We start from the raw sequence: 19,917 nt of genomic DNA on the forward strand, positions 1-19,917 counted from the left end.
TCTTTGTCCATGTTTTAATAAATAAATGGCCGTAACCGCTGCTGGACTTTTATTCATTTTTTGGTCTTCATTTGTTTATTTTATATTAAAGGAAGAAAATAATACTTTTGCAATGACTTTTGCAAAATGATGATTCGTCGTAAAGGATTTTGCTCATTTTTATTTCAGAACATAAAACGCCTATTTGGAGACATGCATTTATTTCACAGTTAAATAAACTTTGCATGAAGGATGTAGCCTATTAGTAACACCTTTGCTGCTGCAGTTTGTGTTTAAAGGTATACCTCCTCAGAAAAAAATGAGCTACTATGTTTAATAATTACATTTATCCAATTAGTTTTTATTTTGCAAAGCTCATAGACTGTCTGTGAAGGGGCTCCTGTTTGTTCAGGTTATGTATACATTGTATTTTTAAAATATTTCAGATATGAGGACTAACTATTGAAATAGTCAAATCACTTTTTTTTATTATCCATTTTGTCATTTTTCACCACAAAAAGACACAAAAAAGGCAAAGTTTGGAAAGTAATTAACACAGTGTGTGTCAAGGTCAAAGGTCAAGTTGGCCCTCAGTGTGTTACAGAGAGATTTTTGCTGCACCAGCTGACAAATTTTATATATCATGTTGCAAGACATGAAATAGGAATGTGTGTGTGTGTTTATTGGCCGCGGGCTGCCTGACATTTCTGCAGCCCTTTGGTTAGATTTGGCATTAAAGACGTCAGTTTCTGCTGCTGTTATTAAAGTTAAAGGCCTGTAATACATTTACATACAGCCGCTCACAACAGTGGTAAATAAAATCTAAGCCCTCCTGTTGCTCATCCTTGTGTGGCAAAAGCTTGCTAGTATGGTTAGAATTAAAATCCACTTCAAGAAAAACATTAATTTGGGATTTTGGACCTTTAAAGACCACCACTGAAGAACCAAATCCTTAAAACATGTGAGTCAAAATATGTGTTAAATCATAATCAGATCATCTGGGAGAAGTTAAATCATTTTAAATCATCCCAGCTGGTTTGTACTCAGCCTCATCCTTGTCTGCAACACTGTGACATGTCTTTTCTTCTGTCTGGAGGAATTAATAGATTTTATGGTTTGAAAAAGGTCTTATGAAAAAAAAAAAAAGGATGATGTTCCCAAGGAGGTTTTAATAGGCCTGCAGATCAATAGTGGAGGCTGCTCAATGCTCCGGCATGGTGGGCGGAGATAGAAATGAATCAATAGCAGTATTGGAAAAAAGTCCAATTTATTCTCATGATGATGGTGATTGACAGGTAGAGAGAGAGAGAATAATGCAATATCAGATGTTTCACAGCAGGACTACAGTGATTTCTCCTATAGCAATTTTATAGATATGGATATCAAAAGACTTAATTAAGTGCGGGACTGAGTACTACAGAGGAGACTGCAGTGTAACTCCAAAAGAAGACGACATATAGAAATATTAGGAGCTGCAGTGACAGGGAATAAAAATACTTCAAATTATCCGTCATACCCATCAGAGACATTCGGATGAGTGACAAATAAAAAAGAAAAACCAGAATCTTAGTAAAATTGGTTTTATCTCGAAAGGCCATAATAGACTGACATGCAATAGATAAATAACCATGATGCAAAGTATCTCAGTACATTTACTCAAGTACTGCACTGAAGCTCTTTTTTGAGGTTCTTTACTGGAGTATTTCCACTTTAAACTTCACACGACTGTACATTTTTCTCCATCACATTTACTTGACAACTTTTGTTACTTTGCACATTCAGATTAATAATACAAATTATCAACAACAAATAAATTAGGACATATACCAATAGATTAAGATAATGCTTTATTGATCCTTTGAGTATATCTTTTGAATGCAGGCCTTTCACTTGTCAAAGTATTTCTGATATGAGTACATTTTCTTCTTCCGTTCTGCACTTCCAGCTTCTAAAATGTGAGGATTTGCGGCTCGTCTTAGTCTTGTGTGATCGCAAAGTGATTATCTTTGGACAATTGATCTGACAAACCAAGACAACCAAGGCAAATTTTTCACAATGTTCTTCCAATTTATGAACATTCAATCAGAAAAACGATTAATCAAATAAATGATGACCTCATAATGGTCAGGGAGAGCTCTAACACAAAATCCTCCAGAGGTGTTAAAGTGGTTTGAGATGTGGTGACTCTGAAGGCAATAGCATGTGATTCACATCAGCGTGAAAAGAGTCCCCTGCAGTGATATTACAGGACTTGTACTCCTGAATAAAGATTCACCATACCAATCACCATTCACCACATATGGGAGCACCATAGGCAGTTTTTAAACAGCCTACTGACTCACACTATATGGCCAAAAAGTATCCCCTCTTTCTTTTTTTTGGCCTGGACTAGTTCCAGAGAATTTCCTTTTATATTATGATATGTTATACAACAATGTGCATCCAACTTTTCTGCTTCAAAGCTGCAAAGCCAAGTCCAAAAATAAACAGTTTTCCTTGTTTGGTGTGGAAGAAATTGCCTGGCCTGCAAAGAGCCATTACCTCAACACTGGGATTACTGGAACACCAGACCTGATCAGTGACAGCAAACAAATCATGATCGTGGTTGTGGAATGAGATATTCAACCATCATATGCAGGCATATTGCTCAGGCGTTCACAAACTTTTGGCCATTTAATGTATATCAACTCGTTACAGCAATGTGCAACATTGAAAGACGATCTTTGGTTCCCCATATTCTATCAACTAGTCATAGTAGCACCATAGGAGATGAAGTGTTCTTCAAATTAAGTAAGATACACCACCATCCCCAAAGAAATAAAGACACAGCTGCTTCTCAAAACTCAGAATATCTTCACCCCTCTGAAGTCTTCCTGATTGTCTCAGTCAAGAACTGAACTTGCGCCAGAAACAGGTTGTTTTTAGGGGGAGGATCCTGAAGCCTCCTGGCCCCCAGGCGGGTGGCGGCTGTGCAGGTGCATCAAGTATTTTTATCTCAAGAGCTCGATTTGTGGGATTTTGCTGAGGCTCTGACTGCCAACTTTGATCTCTGCATCCATCCAGCTTCAATACAGCTTAACCCTTATCACAACCAGCCCAGAGACCGCGAGCATCAAGATGGATTTATAGGCAGGGACACCTGGTTACTTTCAACATGTAATCCATGATAGATTATTACAGATTACTGATCAGATGCTTCAATGCTTGTTGGATTTATAACTGAGTCAGACGTAACATTTGATCGATCCATTCTTGGGAATATAAGATATATAAGATGTCCACTGGAATGCCGACAGCTCTTAATACATTCAATTTTAATATTTATGTGAGAAGCAGTGCTTTTATTGTATTTGGAGCCGAAATGCAAGACCCACTCTGCATTAATCTAGATTAAAGATACTTATTGAGACCTACAGACATCACTTGATCAGTTAAACCATCTTTCTTTTATTGTAACTCTGATGATAGTTCGCTCAGCCCAAATGATTTCAGTTTTTAATACAAAATCTTTGTTGCCTGGCCTCCATGAGATGCTGTTGAACTGTTTCAATCTTTATCATCATTTTTTTTCAGCATCTCAAGCTTCACCTTCATCATAATACTTCTTTAAAACATGCTTGAGTATTCCAAAATATAAATCAGTCACACCTTCCTCAAACATATTTGTTTGTTTTGATTTTACACAATGACTAGTAATTACTTTCACCATGAGCACAGAGATCTGTCTCAATAGCTAATTAAAGCAAACTGGACTTTGATCCACCAACAAGGAATCTGGTTGTGCAGACATACTAATTTATATCTGCTTTGAACTCAAATTTATGAAAATGAATATTGGAGAAATTCTCATTTTCTGAAAATTCTGAAATGGGCTTAACATACCATATAAATAACACAATAGCTAAATGTTATAATTGAGAGAATGTACACCAGATACTAAAAAGCCTAAATTGGCAGACTAGCAGTAACTGCGGCCTCTTTTGCCTCGACACTCATGGAAATCGTGATTTAACGTGGTTAAGATACTTTTAAACCACACAATCAAATGCATTTAATTAAAGTTTGATTCATTACACTGCCTAGCTGTTACTGCAGTGAACTGCTTTCTGATTATAAGGTAGTATGTTGCAGTCCGACCAATTCTACACCAACATGGCTGTTTTTTTTGCTTGAAGTTAACTCTTTGCCTCAGGTTCATTTGTTTAGAAAAGCAATTAGTGGACTTTAGTGGATTAGTATTATGTTAGGATAAGGGGTCCACTTAGCAACTCTTCTTCTAAATCTTCCTGTCATCAAAACAACAGACAATAATTGGAGGGGATTAAAGTTCTTAATTTCTGAGGCTAAATCCTTCAGGGGGTCTCTCAGTTACAAATGAAATTAGCATTCTCTGCTAACAGCTAGCAGTTGTCTGGACACTTGAATCACTGGATTGGATTATTTAAGTCGTGAGACAAGGGACAGAACACACACAGAGGTTCCCATGTGATGCATCAAGAACCTGAAATGTTCCACTTCAATTTTGTTGTAACCCCAAGCAGAGCTAATTTATTTACAGGAAGTTAGTAATGGGGACATAATGCATCATATTATTAGAATGATCCTCAACAAGCTCAATTAACAGACTTTGCAGTTTTACAGATGAAAACACTGTATTATCTTTATCTTATATATTATCTTATCTTATCCAGATTCTAAGTGTGTCTGCTCTCTTTTTTCTCAGTAGGATCAGGTTCAGCGCTGCAAATGTCTTTGGTGATAGGTTGGAGTTCATTCTGCATAATAATGACAAGAACAATAGTCGACAGACCACATCTTCTTTGAGCTAAATGCTCATGTCAGCATGCTAACATGCTCACAATGACAATGCTAATATACTGATGTCAAGCAGGTATAATGTTTACCATGTTCACTAACTTATTTTGGCATGTTAGCAGGCTGACATTCGCTTATGATTTAAACAGAAAAAACAGCTAAGGCTAATGGGAATGTCATTAATTTTGTTAGTATTGATCATCACAGTATTGGACAGAGTGGGTTTTAATGCTGTGTATGAGGAAAAGATCAAACATTTGGCACTTGGTTTCTTGATTAATTTGGTTTATTCCAAGGGGACAGCAGAGGCCCGGTTGAACACAATCTGAATGTTTGTGGTCAGAGAGTTTCTTTCTGGGAAGTTCAGGGACTCTGGGCAGTAGACACATCTCATTTCTCCATTTGTTTTGCATAAGAACACCCAGAGAAACTTGACTGGTGCGATCAGTATTATCGAGAACTCTCCTCTTAAAACAGTAGTGATCAGGCTTTAGAGACATTTTATCGTCACGAGGAGACTATTTTAGCTGTTTTCTTTAAAATCCTAAAAGCTGCTGACTGGTTTCCTTTCATATCTCACTTGAGAAAGAAAAGGTTGTATAATTTTTTAACTTTAAAGAACTACACTAAAGGTTTTACACACTGACTAATTAATGTCCTGTTATAATGACCATGAACAGGATCGTTCTGGAGACAGCTGCTTCCATCTGACACCAGTGGCATGGTCATTGGTGTTCATCCAAATATTGACTCATGAACTCCTGCTTCCTGTCCCAGAGGGCGGCCATTTTCCATCAACTTTTCACTTCTTCATCACAAAAATTATGCCAGCTTCAATTACAGTGCTCTCTTACTTTTTGTGCCATAACACAACTCAACTTCAACTTCGTAACATTTCTTACAATTTAAAATGCATTCAATCTAAAATCCTAAATCCTAATGATACAGTGACTTACTGCAAATATGTAGCATGCACAGCTTGTGGTAAAAACATGACAACTTCTCTTCACATTTATATAAATATTCATCTTGAAACACCAGTGATTTCATTTGCTATGCACTTCCAGTGTTGATTGGCTCGATTTAAACAATGCTGCATAATGTTACACCCATAAATTAGGAATAAATATTCCACTCTTATGCTAGAGCTTCTGAATGGAGGTCTCACGTACACATACATCGAGTTAGAACATACAGAATAATCATTTATATTCACATTTATATTTCAGGTATTTGGCTGAGCCCAAATTTTCAGGGTTGAATTAACAAATTCCTGAGAACAGATGTGATGAATACTGAATCAACATTGTTGACAGAAAAGTGTTGGGTGAGAAATATTTTTTTGTCAGGTTCAAATGCACACACTGTGTACCTTTAGATGTGTACTGCAGCAATGCAGTACTGCATGTCTGTGAAAATGGGATACTTGTGCAAGAAAGATTTAAAAACCAATGGTAAAATACTGTGACCTTTCCTCTCCAATCTCCAAAAACTTCCCCACAATGCAACTTAATAGTGTTTGTAACACAGGCATCATTATGGATATTTTAATACATCATGCATCTGTTTTCCTAAAACGAGGAGCACTCAGATCTCAACGTGTGAAAACTGAACTCATACTTCTTTTTTACCTTTGCTTTGGCAAAGTTATGGATTGAATGTTTTGTATATTAAAAATGGAACAATCTCTCTTTTTAGGTTCGGAGTAACCCACAACTGAAACCTTTTTTTATTCTTTGGCATTTGGACCTGCAAAACTACACGTATGCCCCAGTGTGTTCTTGTATATATGCTGCTTGTTCTTGCAAATAAATGACTTGACCAAATTACTGAAGATGGAGACTTTTTTCTAACTCAAGCTGCTGCAAAAGAAGAAGAATGGGACAAAGAAAAGCTCCCAATCTGTCAGGAGAAGGGAAAGAAATAGGAAGATGTAAAAGAAAAAGTAATCTGTGCACTTCTAAAGGGAGGAGGACGAAACACAACACTTGAAAAAGATCTCCATTATCCGTCTATCGCAAACTATCTCTCCTTTCTAAAAAAGATGCTTAGGGGACTGTTTGAAGAGGAATGAGCGGTTCAGGGGATGAAGCTATAGGCTCCGGAGGACTCAGGGGTTTGTTTGAGGATTATGAGGGCGTTTACATTCAGAGCCGAGGGCCTGGTGCGATGAGCCCAGGCCTCTAAAGGCTCCTGGATCAGCTCTGCATTCCTGTAAAGAGTGATGGACAGGTAAAGTTCACAAACGGAAGACATTTGTGAGGTGGAAACTGAATTGGAGGGAAAGGAACAACACGATTCCACATATAAACTCCATGTTTTCTTCCTTTATAGTTAATGTTATGAAGGCTCTTAGAGTGCAGCTGTATAATCTCTCTGTTAATGCTGGTATAATTAAAAAAAGAACAACAGGAAAACACATTTAGAGTCACAATTTAATATCTACATAGACAGGACCAGAACATATCCGTGTAGGCAAACAATTGTATACTAGACTGGGTCACTAAATGCATCAGATGTCATTGTGGAAAGGCTGTAATAGCAAAATACGCTGACATACATACATTGGTGTTGGCCTTAATTAAGCATTTCTATTTTTGGCTTTATCTGCTCCTCATGGGTGCATTTATTGCTCAACGTTCCCTTTTTATTGAGGATATTGTCAAGGTGCATCTGTCTGACAAAACAAATTTCCAGTTGGGGTTGTAATAAAGTTAATAGTGTCAGAAAAAGGCTCAGCACTGGAGGGAAACTGAGGATATGTCCTCTTCAGCATGATGTTAGCCATACCTGCAGGTGTAAAAATGGTTGAGGAGCCACTCTGGACAAAAAAAATAAAAATGACGAGGACTCCATCTAGTGGCTGTAATCTGCATTGCTATTTTAGTGTGAGCTTCACTGCAACAATGCTTCATTCAAATTGAAAGCATCATTTATGAAAAAAAACATCAAAAAAGATATAAAGTTACTTCAGAGAGTATTACACCTACAAATTACTTTCATTTTGTAGTTCTTGAGAATGTCATCCCTTTTCAGCCAATTTTAAATGACACGAGTGCAATGAAATATATTTTTTTCTATCATATATTTTAAATGAAGAAATTTACATTTAAAGGCTTGACACCCAAACAGTATGTTCTTTTTTTCTTTTTTCTGTCTGGTTTAGATGAGTGAGGGTATTTCCCCATATATCGTCATTCTATTATATTACTAGATCGATTAAGTGATTCAATATTGCACCTTACATTTAAAAAGTGTGGTTTAAACTGATTCACAGAGACTGCAATAACCTGACATCAGTCCCTGAATTCAGTTAAGGTCCAAAACCCTGTATCCTACATTTCCCACAATGCAGCTGACAGTTGGTGGAGCCTCCATGCCTGACTTTCTCTAAAATAATGCCACTAACTGTGCAGTTCAATGTTCCCTTTCAGTGAACATATAAGTTCATACATTTTACTGGAATACTACCTCAAAGAAGCCAGTATGTATGAAGTACACAAGCACACAAGTATACTTAAACTTTCTGCATAAGGCAAGAAAATCTAATTATACTTTTCTTGAGTACATCTCAAGCAAAAGAGCCAAGTGCAACCCATTTCCAAAGAAGCTGACAAACAGTTGAATCAGAATGTGATGATTTGCAAAACACTGAAGTCCCATATTTAATTGAAAATGGCACAAAGACAACATATCAAATGTTGAAACTAAGAAATGTCATTGTTTTTGAAAATTATATCCCCATTTAAAGTTTGATGCCAGCAACACATTTCAAAAAAGCTGGGACAGTGGCAACAACAGACAATCAGTTGTGAAATGCTAAAAGAAAACAGCTGGTGGGAAAGCTCACAGCTAATGAAGTTAACTGGCAACAGGTGAGTTACATGATCGAAAAGAGCCTCCTTGAGAGGCTGATCATCAGCGTCCTCCAGGCTAAAGAGGAGAGGGACCATCCAGCTTGTTATCAGCACACAGTTCAAAAGCCAGCACCCATGATGGTAGGGGGGGCATTAGTGCGCATGGCATGGTTAACCTGCACATGTGTGAAGGCTCCATTAATGCTGAATTATATGTATACAGGTTTTGGAGTAACAAATGCCAACAACAAATATTCCACTTTCAAAATCACAGCAGTTGGTCTCCTCAGTTGTTAAGAGAAGAGCTGATGCAACAGAGTGCAACATGACCCTGTCACAACGTTTTTGAGACATGTTGCTGGCATCCAATTCTAAAAGAGGATGTCATTTTCAGAAAAACGAAGAAATTTCTCCGTTTTAACATTTGATATGTTGTCTTTGTGCTATTTTCCATTAAATATGGGGTTTCAGAAATTTGCAAAAAATCACATTCTATTATCACATTCTATTTCTATTTACATTTTCCCAACTTTTTTGGAAAATTGAGCTGTACACTTTTGTATGTTTTACATCCCAGATTAGTACATAAAAAGTAAACTGAAAGTAAACTAGTATACTTGACGAAACTTCTTTTTAAGCTGATCATATGCTTTGGACGCAAAATCTTGATATGAAAAACTCCAGCTGTCAGATAAATGTAGGAGAATTACAATATTTTTCTCTTTTAATATTCAAGTTAACAAGTTCCTTAGAATTGTACTTAAGTACTCGAGTAAATGTTGTTCCACCACTTTCAGCCTCTTTAATACACTGACTACAGTGATCACGAGTGCTCCAGCTGCTGCTTTTACTCTGAAAAGGTCACACAGGAAGCCATATCTCACTCTAGAAAAAACAAAGATTTGAAAACAACAAAGCTAAAGCTTTGACTGGCTCCTCCTCCTCCTCTTCCTCCTCCCCCTGTAGTCGCTTTAAAAGTGTGTGTATCACACACTGATAGGACTTCACTCACAGAGATCTCATTATAGGTGCCCTGTGAGAGCCTACAAGTTTGAACTTCTTCTCCAAAAAGGACAATCAAAACAGCACAATGGTGAGAACAAAGTCATTTCTACTGCTATTGCTATTATTCCTAAGCTCATATTCCAAAAAAAAAACAACATCTGCAGTGTTGTATGTGCTAGTGGTGAGAATTATGGTTGAGAAAAGACTAGTAGAATACAAGATTACTCCTGAAAATCATAGATTTGTTATTGCATCAGCAAACTTTCCTCCAAAACTTTGGAACAAGCCTGAGCCTTTTGTCTATTGTGCCTACTTTAGTGGGCCCCAGGCTGCTTCTGAAATAACTTCATGCCATTGCTATAGCACATGAAACTCATTCATTTGTTTGAAATAATGAGAAACATAAAGTCAATCAGCGGAAACGTGCTACCAGGCATGCGGCTCCAGCTCCAGTAAAGGTTAACTGTTTCCATATGGGTACTGGAGGGCTGCCTGTCAGAAGGGCGTGCTTGTTTGCCTGGCTGGTTTTGGGAATGCTGATGTGGCTTCCAGCGCCTGTTGCCGCTCGCTGCCATGCTGATAAGCTGCTGGATTCCTGCAGTGTTAGACCTGAAGCTGCTGCCTTTGAACGCATCGAGGGTCAGGAAATGCACAAAAAAAAAATCTGCAGCTTGCAACAAAAATGCATGTTTTTGATGTTAAACTTGAGGCCAGGCACATGATGATAAACCCCTTTAGCCCTTGGATCAACATTTTTACAAGCTAACGAGAGCTAAAGAGTTTTAAGTTCATTCTTCACCATGAGTTCAGGACACTGACCTTTCCCCGTTTACTTTGTTCCTTTCTAACACGGGTGCAAACAGTGAGTGTGTTGCAATGTTTGCAGGCCATTTGGCAAGACAGGAGTGCAATAAAACAGTTTGTTGAGGTGTAAGCTAGAGGAAAAGTCTGTTTCCCCAAATGAGTTTGAGCTGCTGACTCTTCCTGTTGGGCCATTTGGTTTAGAAAATGAAAGGGGTGGAGGTGTGAAGAGTCCATTCCACCTTAAAAGCACAGTTAGCTTTGGTTTAGATAGGAATAACTAGCATACTGTGCTGAAGATTTATTTTAATTTCATTACATTTTGGTTTTATCTTTCGAGTCTGTCCATTTGGTACATTGTGCAATCTCAAGAACAGAAAAGAACACGTTACATAAAAACACAACTAATATCCCTCCAGTTCATTTTCAATTGGAAAACGATAAAGTCATGATATTTTACGGATTCTTCTGTGTCTTAGTACGCAACAGACTTATTGCACAATGCTCCACTGTGTTGCTGAGATGCCACAGTCAGCTGTGACGTAGTTTCAGGACAAGATACAGGAAGTAGATAACCGCTCAGTTGCCTGGTGGGGTTATTTCACAGCCTGTGTGTCCTGTAAATATGAGCGGATGTGGCGAGTTGCAACACTAGTGAGCAGACAGGACACCACTTCCACTTCTCTCACATCCAGCCAACAAGCGTCAAAGCCGCCTCGCTCACTAAAGCAGAAATAAAATGGAAAGTTCATGCTTAGCACAAGCTTTGTAACAGTTTTGTGATATTCTGCATGATTTTGACCGTGTACCGTGTTTCACGTTACATAGCTATTTGGAACACTTGGCTGCGAATGATTTCCATGAAATTCTGCAGTCTGGGAGTCTAAACAGGTCAGTGGAGTATAGTTTAGCTGTCTGTGTGGGTCGCATGATGGAAGCTTCACTCAAAATAGCTGGCTGCTGAGCTGGCTGCCAATGCCATATTTGGCAACTCCCATGTCATGGTAGCCCCTCCTCCATCCTTATCACAAGCTCTTTCACGGGAGGGGGAGGTCAGGGGATCAAAATTCAAAACAAGCCAAGAGCCCACAATGAAAAAGCTATTCATGTCAAACGTGTCGACTATTTAGGCTTCAAGTTGTGCTTATCTGACCTGTGCTGTCAGTTTGGTTATTTGTACTCCTACTACTTGCGGTAGTCCCACTACCACTATGGTAGGAGCCTGGTATTACAACCATTTATCCATGACTTTTCGCTATGTTTCATCCATTTATCGACTACTTTTATGCAGCTATTTCAACCATCCCTGCAGAACCTTTCACAACACTTAATCAGTTATTTAGCTAATGTTATTACAACCATTTATACTCAACTTTAGCTTTATTTTCAACCATTTTTCGATATGTTTATCTATTTAAGAACTGTAACTTTTTAAACTTTTTCCATTACACTTAACAAACTCTTTCAACCATTTTCCATAACTTTTAGCCAGCTATTTGAACCATACTTAAGCTAACAATTCGAACTGTTTATTCATTACTTTCAGCCATGTCTGTGAAGATTCTCATTCATCCAGGTCATGGTACTTTTAAGACTCCTTTCAGCTATCTGTTCCCAACATTTTAGAACACCAGAGTGTGGTTTACCCAAACTGTTCTTTTGGCAGGTATGACGTGACACAAAAAAAGCAGCATGTTGGTATTTTGACAGCAATACTTGAGGCATTTGTGCTCTCATATTACCAGTGACAGCTGGCCTCTTGTTAACAGACTAACTGCCACAATAATGTCAACATACAGCAGGCCAAAGCAGTTATGGATCAGCAGAAATTAATTTGATTCACACTTTTAAACACAAGTTAGCAGTTCATTTATAACGTTGATTTCTTCCTCAAAAGTGCTACTAATGCACTCTGACGTTCATGAGTAAGGGTTGGCCCTCATTTGCATTTCCATCACATCTGTCTCCTCACGAAAGGCCAGTTAACTGAACAGGACAGACGACATTGCACCTTAAACTCCCTCCGGCCAAGTGATGAGACCAAACTTGTTTCAGTTGTCAGCAAGCCTGCACGCATTGCCTGCACCCTCCACCCCCACCCACATCTTTTACAAGGAACTAGAAATACTTCAACAGGGTGTGGAAGCACTTTGGCCCCTATAGACACTCTTGACAAGACTGTGTCAATCACCTCTGCTCGCTTATTTATATCACAGACTCCTGATTTTATGTACGACATTGTACTTGCAAAGATATGTGAAAATGTAACAGTTTTCTGCAAAGTTTGCATATCCAGACCTGTATATGTGAATACACAGAAAGCAGCTTGTGGTGCAGCTATTGAAAATATAAAAGCAGTTGAAGTCAGCATGACTCCACCCAGCGTGTCCTGGTGCTCAACTGTCATTTTCTGACAGGTTTAAAAACATTAACGTTGGCCTTAAGCTGTCCAGCAAAATGCTTCGAACTTAATTCTCGATAGTTTAGCATGATAAATTCAGTGATAACGTTAAACATTACGTATCTCTAAATCATACAGGATTCAGGGCAGAAAGGTCAAATAATGCTGATAATAACAAAACATTTCTTTTTTCCTCCACAGCGTGAGTGTATCTCTATCCATGTTGGCCAGGCTGGTGTCCAGATGGGCAACACCTGCTGGGAGCTGTACTGTCTGGAGCACGGCATCATGCCTGACGGCCAAATGCCAGAAGCAAAGCCCTCCGGAGGCTACAACAACTCCTTCACCACCTTCTTCAATGAGACAGGCACAGGAAAGTATGTCCCCAGAGCCATCTTTGTCGACCTGGAGCCTACTGTGATTGGTGAGTTTTAGAGGAATTTCTTCAAGCTTCAGGGGAACACAAAAAAATCATTTTAACTTTCAGCAGTTTCATGTTCTTTTAAGTTATTTTCCTGGGAGCTGGTGTTTACAAAAGAAAATCCCCTCATAAGATATTAACATGCTATCAAACCATCACTCTGTTTCAGATGAGGTTCGTACAGGCCCATACCGACAGCTTTTCCACCCTGAGCAGCTGATCTCAGGAAAGGAGGATGCTGCCAACAACTACGCCCGCGGTCACTACACTGTCGGAAAGGAGCACATTGACAGTGTACTTGACAGGATCCGCAAACTGGTAAGACAGGCAAAATTCAAGTATGTTTACTCTTATAGCTTTCTTGCAGTATTCTAAAATAATAAATTCTACCTTACAGTCTGACCAGTGCACAGGGCTGCAAGGTTTCCTGGTCTTCCACTCCTTCGGAGGAGGAACTGGTTCTGGCTTCACCTCTCTGCTGATGGAGCGCCTCTCAGTAGACTTTGGCAAGAAGTCCAAGCTGGAGTTTGCCATTTACCCAGCTCCTCAGGTGTCTACAGCTGTGGTGGAGCCATACAACTCCATCCTGACCACTCACACCACCCTGGAGCACTCCGACTGTGCCTTCATGGTGGACAACGAGGCCATCTACGATATCTGCCGCAGGAACCTGGACATTGAGCGTCCGTCATACACAAACCTGAATCGCCTCATCAGCCAGATTGTTTCCTCCATCACCGCCTCTTTGCGCTTCGACGGCTCCTTGAACGTGGACCTGACAGAGTTCCAGACCAACCTGGTGCCCTACCCTCGTATCCACTTCCCTCTTGCCACATATGCTCCAGTAATCTCAGCAGAGAAGGCTTACCATGAGCAGCTCACTGTGACTGAAATAACCAACTCCTGCTTTGAGCCAGCCAATCAGATGGTGAAATGCGACCCTCGTCACGGCAAGTACATGGCCTGCTGCCTGCTGTACCGTGGCGACGTGGTGCCCAAAGATGTCAATGTGGCTATCAGCAACATCAAAACCAAGCGTTCAATCCAGTTTGTGGACTGGTGTCCCACTGGCTTCAAGGTTGGCATCAACTACCAGCCTCCCACTGTGGTTCCAGGAGGAGATCTGGCCAAAGTGCAGAGGGCGGTGTGCATGCTGAGCAACACCACCGCCATCGCCGAGGCCTGGGCTCGACTCGACCACAAGTTCGATCTGATGTACGCCAAGAGGGCCTTCGTCCACTGGTACGTCGGAGAGGGGATGGAGGAGGGAGAGTTCTCAGAGGCCAGAGAGGACATGGCTGCCCTGGAGAAGGATTACGAAGAGGTCGGTGTCGACTCATATGAAGACGATGAGGATGGGGAGGAGTATTAAAAACAGAGCTGTATTAAAGAAAGGGTAGCGATCTCTCAGAATGTAATGATTGTGATAATGATTTTGAACATAAAGGTGCAGATGCAGACCATTAATAAACACTAATGTCATTGCTGAGCAGTAGTTTGTCCAAACTCAATCCCATGGTGTTTGGTATATTGAAATATTATTCTCCATTGAGAGAGAATGTGTCTTTACCTCCTTTTCTAAATAAAGCTGTTTACACCGACTTCTCTTGATCAAATTTTTTTTGTAAAAAACTTTCTGTCTTTGATTAAGAGTGCATACTTCAGAAACACAGAAACAGAGTCACAACTAATGATTATTTCTTATTTATTAGACACCTGCTGATGTCTGTAAATCCTTTTGTTCAATGAACAATCCAAAACTCAAAGACATTTGGTTTACAAAGTCATAAAGACTCCTCATAATTGTAGTTTCGTATTGATATTAGGGGGGATTCAAAGCTGGTTTAATGTAAATCTGGAACAGTTGTCAGAGCAACACACCTCAGGACAGAGACATTTTAAGATGAACCTCAAACAGGAAGTAAGTTTCCCACACAAATGGCCCTCCTTCTTATATTTATAATGAAAGAGTTGTGAAATAATTGTGCACCAGTCACAATGCATGCTAGTTAAGCAGTCACAAAATGCAATCTATACATACAATCTAATTCATGTCCATGGACACAATATTTCTTTTTTTTTGTGACACGTAGCAAACTCATGTATTTCAGCTGGAAGTACCTTTTGTGCATGCAGCACGTTTATTAGAGTGAATGAAACACTACATTTGTGTACTGCACTGGAAACTACTGGCAGAAAAAAACAAAAAATTTAATTTTTTGTTTTGTTTGTTTGTTTAATGCATATGAAACTATTGCCCCCCCCCCCCCCCCCCAAAAAAAAAAAAAAAAACTGAGAAAGTACAACGTACAATTAGAAATGTCACTTACTTTGGAACAAGTCTCACCAAACTCTCGCGGGACCTCCTGGGACTGTACAACTCACCACACTGTTGTTTACCTTCAAACAGTTAAACTCAATGTCAAACCGAGAGCACTTCTCTGATAACAATGTGTAATAGCGTTATGCTAACATTACCATGCTAATGAGAACACAGCGGTCCACCACTGGCTCCAAAACTCCAGGATGTGAATCCTAGTAGTGCCTAAATCAAAGCATCCCATTAAAATATTATCAGTGTCAGTATCAATGTCTTTTGCGTATTTGTACAAGAATATTTTCCAAAATATGTGTGTGGTTACCGACTGCTACAGACAACAGGGTGACAGCACCAGCCACTCTGTTTATTTTCACCTCCTTTGCACTTGAATACAGGAAGAGAGACCTTGACGCGCCTGGTGGAGAGACAATAATATTCCGCCACCTTGTGGCCAACGTCCGCAATAGCAAGTCAAAATGTTTGACCCACTTAAAAAATCTTACTCAAACTTAGTTTTTATACAGGAAACAAAACAACAAAGAACACATTGTACATTTAAACCACTATGTGGAAATGTACAAAAACATATTTACCACCCGGTTTCAATCTATTTGGAAAAAAAAATCTGCAAAGTTTGCAAATCTAGACATGAAAATTTGAATGCACCGAAAGCAGCCTGTGGTGCAAGCTGCAGTTACATGAACACTGGATCTCCAGCCCTGGGCCAGTGTCCAGTGAGCCAGGACTCAAGTGGAGCCTCTCAACATCGAGTCATTATTTGGTCATTTGACAAATGGAAACCCTGACTAGGAATATTATGCACAGCTCAAAGCGCTGGTATGTTGGTGTGTCACAAGATGGAAAGACATTAAATGGGCAAAACTATGTCCAAAGTTTGATTGTGCATCAGGACAATAAGGCAAGAAACTACCAGAAAACACCGCAGCTGAAAGCTCTGTCTCTGATTCTGACGAAAGGACTGGGATCTGGATCAGAAACCTTGATCAGGACTTCTCCAGTTCAGACATGAGCATCAGTGGCAGCTCACTTCCTTTCAGGACTGGGACTTCATGTGTAAACAGAAGGGTTTCAGGGGCCTGGGAGGGATATTCACTTTATAGCCTATAGGCACAGAGGCTGCTGCAGGAACCAGTGATCAACATGAGACCCAGTGCAGTCACTTCCTGAAGGTCTCTGCAGACTTTCACAATAAAATACATCAAGACTTGTTGTACTGGAGAGAACATGTAGAATTCCTGTCAACCTGTTTTAAAAACTTGTTAACAGGAAGAAAAAAATTCACACATGAGCCCTTACTCGTACTTAACTGAAGTTCATGTGGGAGAACTTGCTTCTTCACAAACATATAGAAGCAGGTTGTATCAGAAGCCACCAGAGGGCGCTCTGTTCCTGCAGCGATGTGGTGTGTCAGTTTGGCAGGAGCCAAAACCAACAAAAAAGATGATGGAGGAAGAGGAGGAGTAATCAGCTAAACGTATGTCAGTGTAAATTTATCAAAAGCCTTGTGTATAGTGGTATTATGCAGAGTTAATGTTACTAAACATTTGTTTTATTATTTATGATGCACTCATGTGTAAACTGCAATAAAGTCAAGCTATTTAAAGTATTTTACAATTCCTTGAGTACTTTATAATACATCTAATAATAGCAAAAAAAGAGGAAAATTTGAATTTGCAAAGGAAAAATCAAAGCAGTCAAGTAAAAAGAACAATATTTCCCTCTGAAATGTAGAAAGTGGAAATACTCAAATAAATACAAGCACCTCAAAGTTGTACTGAAGTAGTGGAGTAAATATATGCCACTAACAAGGATAACAAAATGATGATGATAAAAGAAGACTTAAATTTTATTCTCAGGGGCTTTAAAGAGCAGAAAGGATTAAGTGACTGCCAACCGCTTTTTTTATTTGTGAATTGCCTCATGTACAGCCCATAGGCCAGATGTTTCCCAGCCCTGCACTAAATCCTCCACACTGTCCTTTCATTGATGATGATGAGGAAAAATAAACCGCATGACGTCAGTTTCCTTAACACAGATGAAGTGAAGTGTTTCTAAATGATAAAAAGACGTAAACATTATCATTAGAATTGTATTAATGACTGCTGTTAACCACACTGACACCAAGTTGTCCTCCTTTAAAGCTGCATTTCCACAACATTTTATAGACAGTTCAGTTCATACAAGCATTAACACTGAAAAATGAAGCATATTGTTGATGAATAAAGATATGCAGGATCTGGACTCACCTGAAGACATCAATAAAGTTATCACACTGTGCAGAGAAATTATCTTTAATTTCATATCATTGATTTTTGGTTATGATGAAGCCTCCTGAGTCAACATTTTCAAACTCGTTTTACATCAAAGAAGGAAAAGCTGCCCAACAGAAAAACTCCATTAAAATGTGACTGATGCTGTCACATACTGAGGCGCTTACTGCCCACAGAGGTCAAGAAGAAGGCCGGGATGCACTGCCATCAGTTTTAATAAAAAAAAAAAAAACAACAACTCCTGTCTATTTATATGACATCATGTTGCTGTGTAAGAAAAGGTCTTTATTCAGTCAGAACAAACGCACTGAGGCTCAGTTCAACATCTTGTTCACTGTCATTCATCAGTGACTCAAACAACAAATTGAAGGTATTTTTTGATGCAACAGACAGAAAGTTGTGTCGCTTGTCCTATTAATCCTGTTCTTGTTATCTTGTCATTTTGTCTTTTTCTTGTCATTTTCTCGTTCTTCTGATCTCGGCCTTGATATCTTGCTCCTGTTACCTTGTCATCTTTTCTTGTCCTTGTTGTCTTGTTCCCCCTGTCCAATCACTGGTCGTCACCATATTTCCATCACAACCTGAGCCTCCTGTTCGTGTTTCTACTCGTCCGGTTCGTGGACTCCGTACCCGAGTCGGTCCGCAGAGGGGAAATGAGCCCAAAAGGTTCTTGCCAGGTCTTCGATTCGTTCGTAGCCGCCATATTTCCTCAGCTCCTCCACCCAGCCGAAGAAGTCAGAGGAGGTCATTGCCCAGTTCGGGACGTCACGCTTCTGTCTTCCTTCTGCAAAACAAATGAAGTGAGGAGAAGTGAAGTGTTTGTCAGTTTATAAAACAGGGATATTTTTATGCAGCAAGTCAAAATATCCTTGACAAAAACTCATTTCACCCACTGACATCTGAGTCTGTAATGTTCAGAAAGGTGTTTGAAATCCTGCTGTTGTATATTTCCCTCAACACTCACCTTCACCTGTGTCAACCACGTCCTCGTCTGCACCTGAAAGTTACAAAGAATGTTTCATGGCATCTTGGCAGACTGGTGGACTGGTTTTACATCTCTCATTGAATCCATTTGTCTTCATCTTTGAACAACATTTGAATCACAAGTTGATCACAAGTGACAAAAACTTTAGGTTTAGATTAGGTTGAGGATGTGCTCTTTGTTCACTCTTCTGACTTACATAAAGCCTGAAAATGAGCAGCTGTTGATTAAATATGTTCCTGACACACTGAAACTCAGTCAGGCAGCGTGAGAGCCCCTCCTGCTCTCATGTCATGAGGTTTGTTTTCACGCTGCTTCGCCATCTTCACCATGAATCCTCGCAAAATGACGCCCGGGTGAGAAAAACTGACCAGAGCTCTTTGTCTTCTCCATTATTTCTAAATGCTGAACAATCTGCTTGATTCATTTGACTCATATTCATGTATTCATGTGAACTCACAGCGATCAGCTTTATGAGCTGCTTTATGACATTTTTATCTCACATACTTAATTTTCCTCTTGGTTTTGCTTGTCAGGCCCCTTTCAGATTTTTGTAGAAACTGTATCATTACTTTAGAGCCACACTCAGGGAAGAATCTGAATTTTAAAGAGTAAAAAATGACAATATTTGCAGAACACTCTGTTGCACCTCCTCCCGGTCAGAGGGAAAATGACCACAACTTTGCGAAAAGTGTTAAGAGTTGCGTTTTGATTCTCATGTTACCTGCAGGAAGCAGCAGCAGGAGGACAGTCAGCAGGACGAAGACGCTTGACAGGAGACGCTTTGTCATGTTTCAGCTGGACTGAAGACAGAAAAACAGACAGACTCTTTGACATTTTGTCTCTCTGACACTCAAGCATATCGTCCACATCCTGGTTAATGTGATCCGGAAACAAATAAATCTGTACTTTGCTCAGTTTCTGCTGTCAGGATCTTCATGTTATTTGAATCTTTGCTTTACTTTACAGCTATTTGACAATACCAGCGCATCTCGTTAGCACAAGCTTTTCTCATTATAACACGATCAGTCTTATTATGACAACA

The 19,917-nt window shown here is 39.5% G+C and overlaps 2 protein-coding genes across 2 annotated transcripts; one reads left to right on the forward strand and one right to left on the reverse strand.

Annotated features, from left to right (window-relative positions):
* Positions 1 to 9,653: 9,653 nt before the first annotated feature.
* On the forward strand, positions 9,654 to 14,880 carry LOC121627243 (tubulin alpha-4A chain-like). Its single transcript, XM_041966042.1, has 4 exons — positions 9,654 to 9,744; positions 13,060 to 13,282; positions 13,449 to 13,597; positions 13,677 to 14,880. The coding sequence occupies exons 1-4, from the start codon at positions 9,742 to 9,744 to the stop codon at positions 14,649 to 14,651; spliced, it is 1,350 nt and encodes a 449-aa protein (XP_041821976.1). The 5' UTR covers positions 9,654 to 9,741; the 3' UTR covers positions 14,652 to 14,880.
* Positions 14,881 to 18,492: 3,612 nt separating this feature from the next.
* On the reverse strand, positions 18,493 to 19,663 carry LOC121627688 (otospiralin-like). The gene is made up of 3 exons (XM_041966715.1): positions 19,597 to 19,663; positions 18,855 to 18,887; positions 18,493 to 18,674 (listed from the first exon to the last, which is right to left on the reverse strand). Exons 1-3 carry the CDS (start codon positions 19,661 to 19,663, stop codon positions 18,493 to 18,495), a joined length of 282 nt encoding a protein of 93 aa, XP_041822649.1.
* Positions 19,664 to 19,917: the final 254 nt, after the last annotated feature.

This window comes from Chelmon rostratus, chromosome 24, assembly GCF_017976325.1.
Source record: "Chelmon rostratus isolate fCheRos1 chromosome 24, fCheRos1.pri, whole genome shotgun sequence".
Classification (NCBI taxonomy): Eukaryota; Metazoa; Chordata; class Actinopteri; order Chaetodontiformes; family Chaetodontidae; genus Chelmon; species Chelmon rostratus.

Bases quoted from the DNA above. Each gene is read 5' to 3' on its own strand.
- LOC121627243 (XM_041966042.1), top strand. The intron at 13,283-13,448 runs GTGAGTTTTAGA...ACTCTGTTTCAG, and splicing joins CCTGGAGCCTACTGTGATTG to ATGAGGTTCGTACAGGCCCA. The intron at 13,598-13,676 runs GTAAGACAGGCA...TCTACCTTACAG, and splicing joins TTGACAGGATCCGCAAACTG to TCTGACCAGTGCACAGGGCT.
- LOC121627688 (XM_041966715.1), bottom strand. From the start codon at position 19,663: ATGACAAAGCGTCTCCTGTCAAGCGTCTTCGTCCTGCTGACTGTCCTC. The intron at 18,888-19,596 runs GTAACATGAGAA...TGTAACTTTCAG, and splicing joins CCTGCTGCTGCTTCCTGCAG to GTGCAGACGAGGACGTGGTT. The intron at 18,675-18,854 runs GTGAGTGTTGAG...TTTGTTTTGCAG, and splicing joins CGTGGTTGACACAGGTGAAG to AAGGAAGACAGAAGCGTGAC.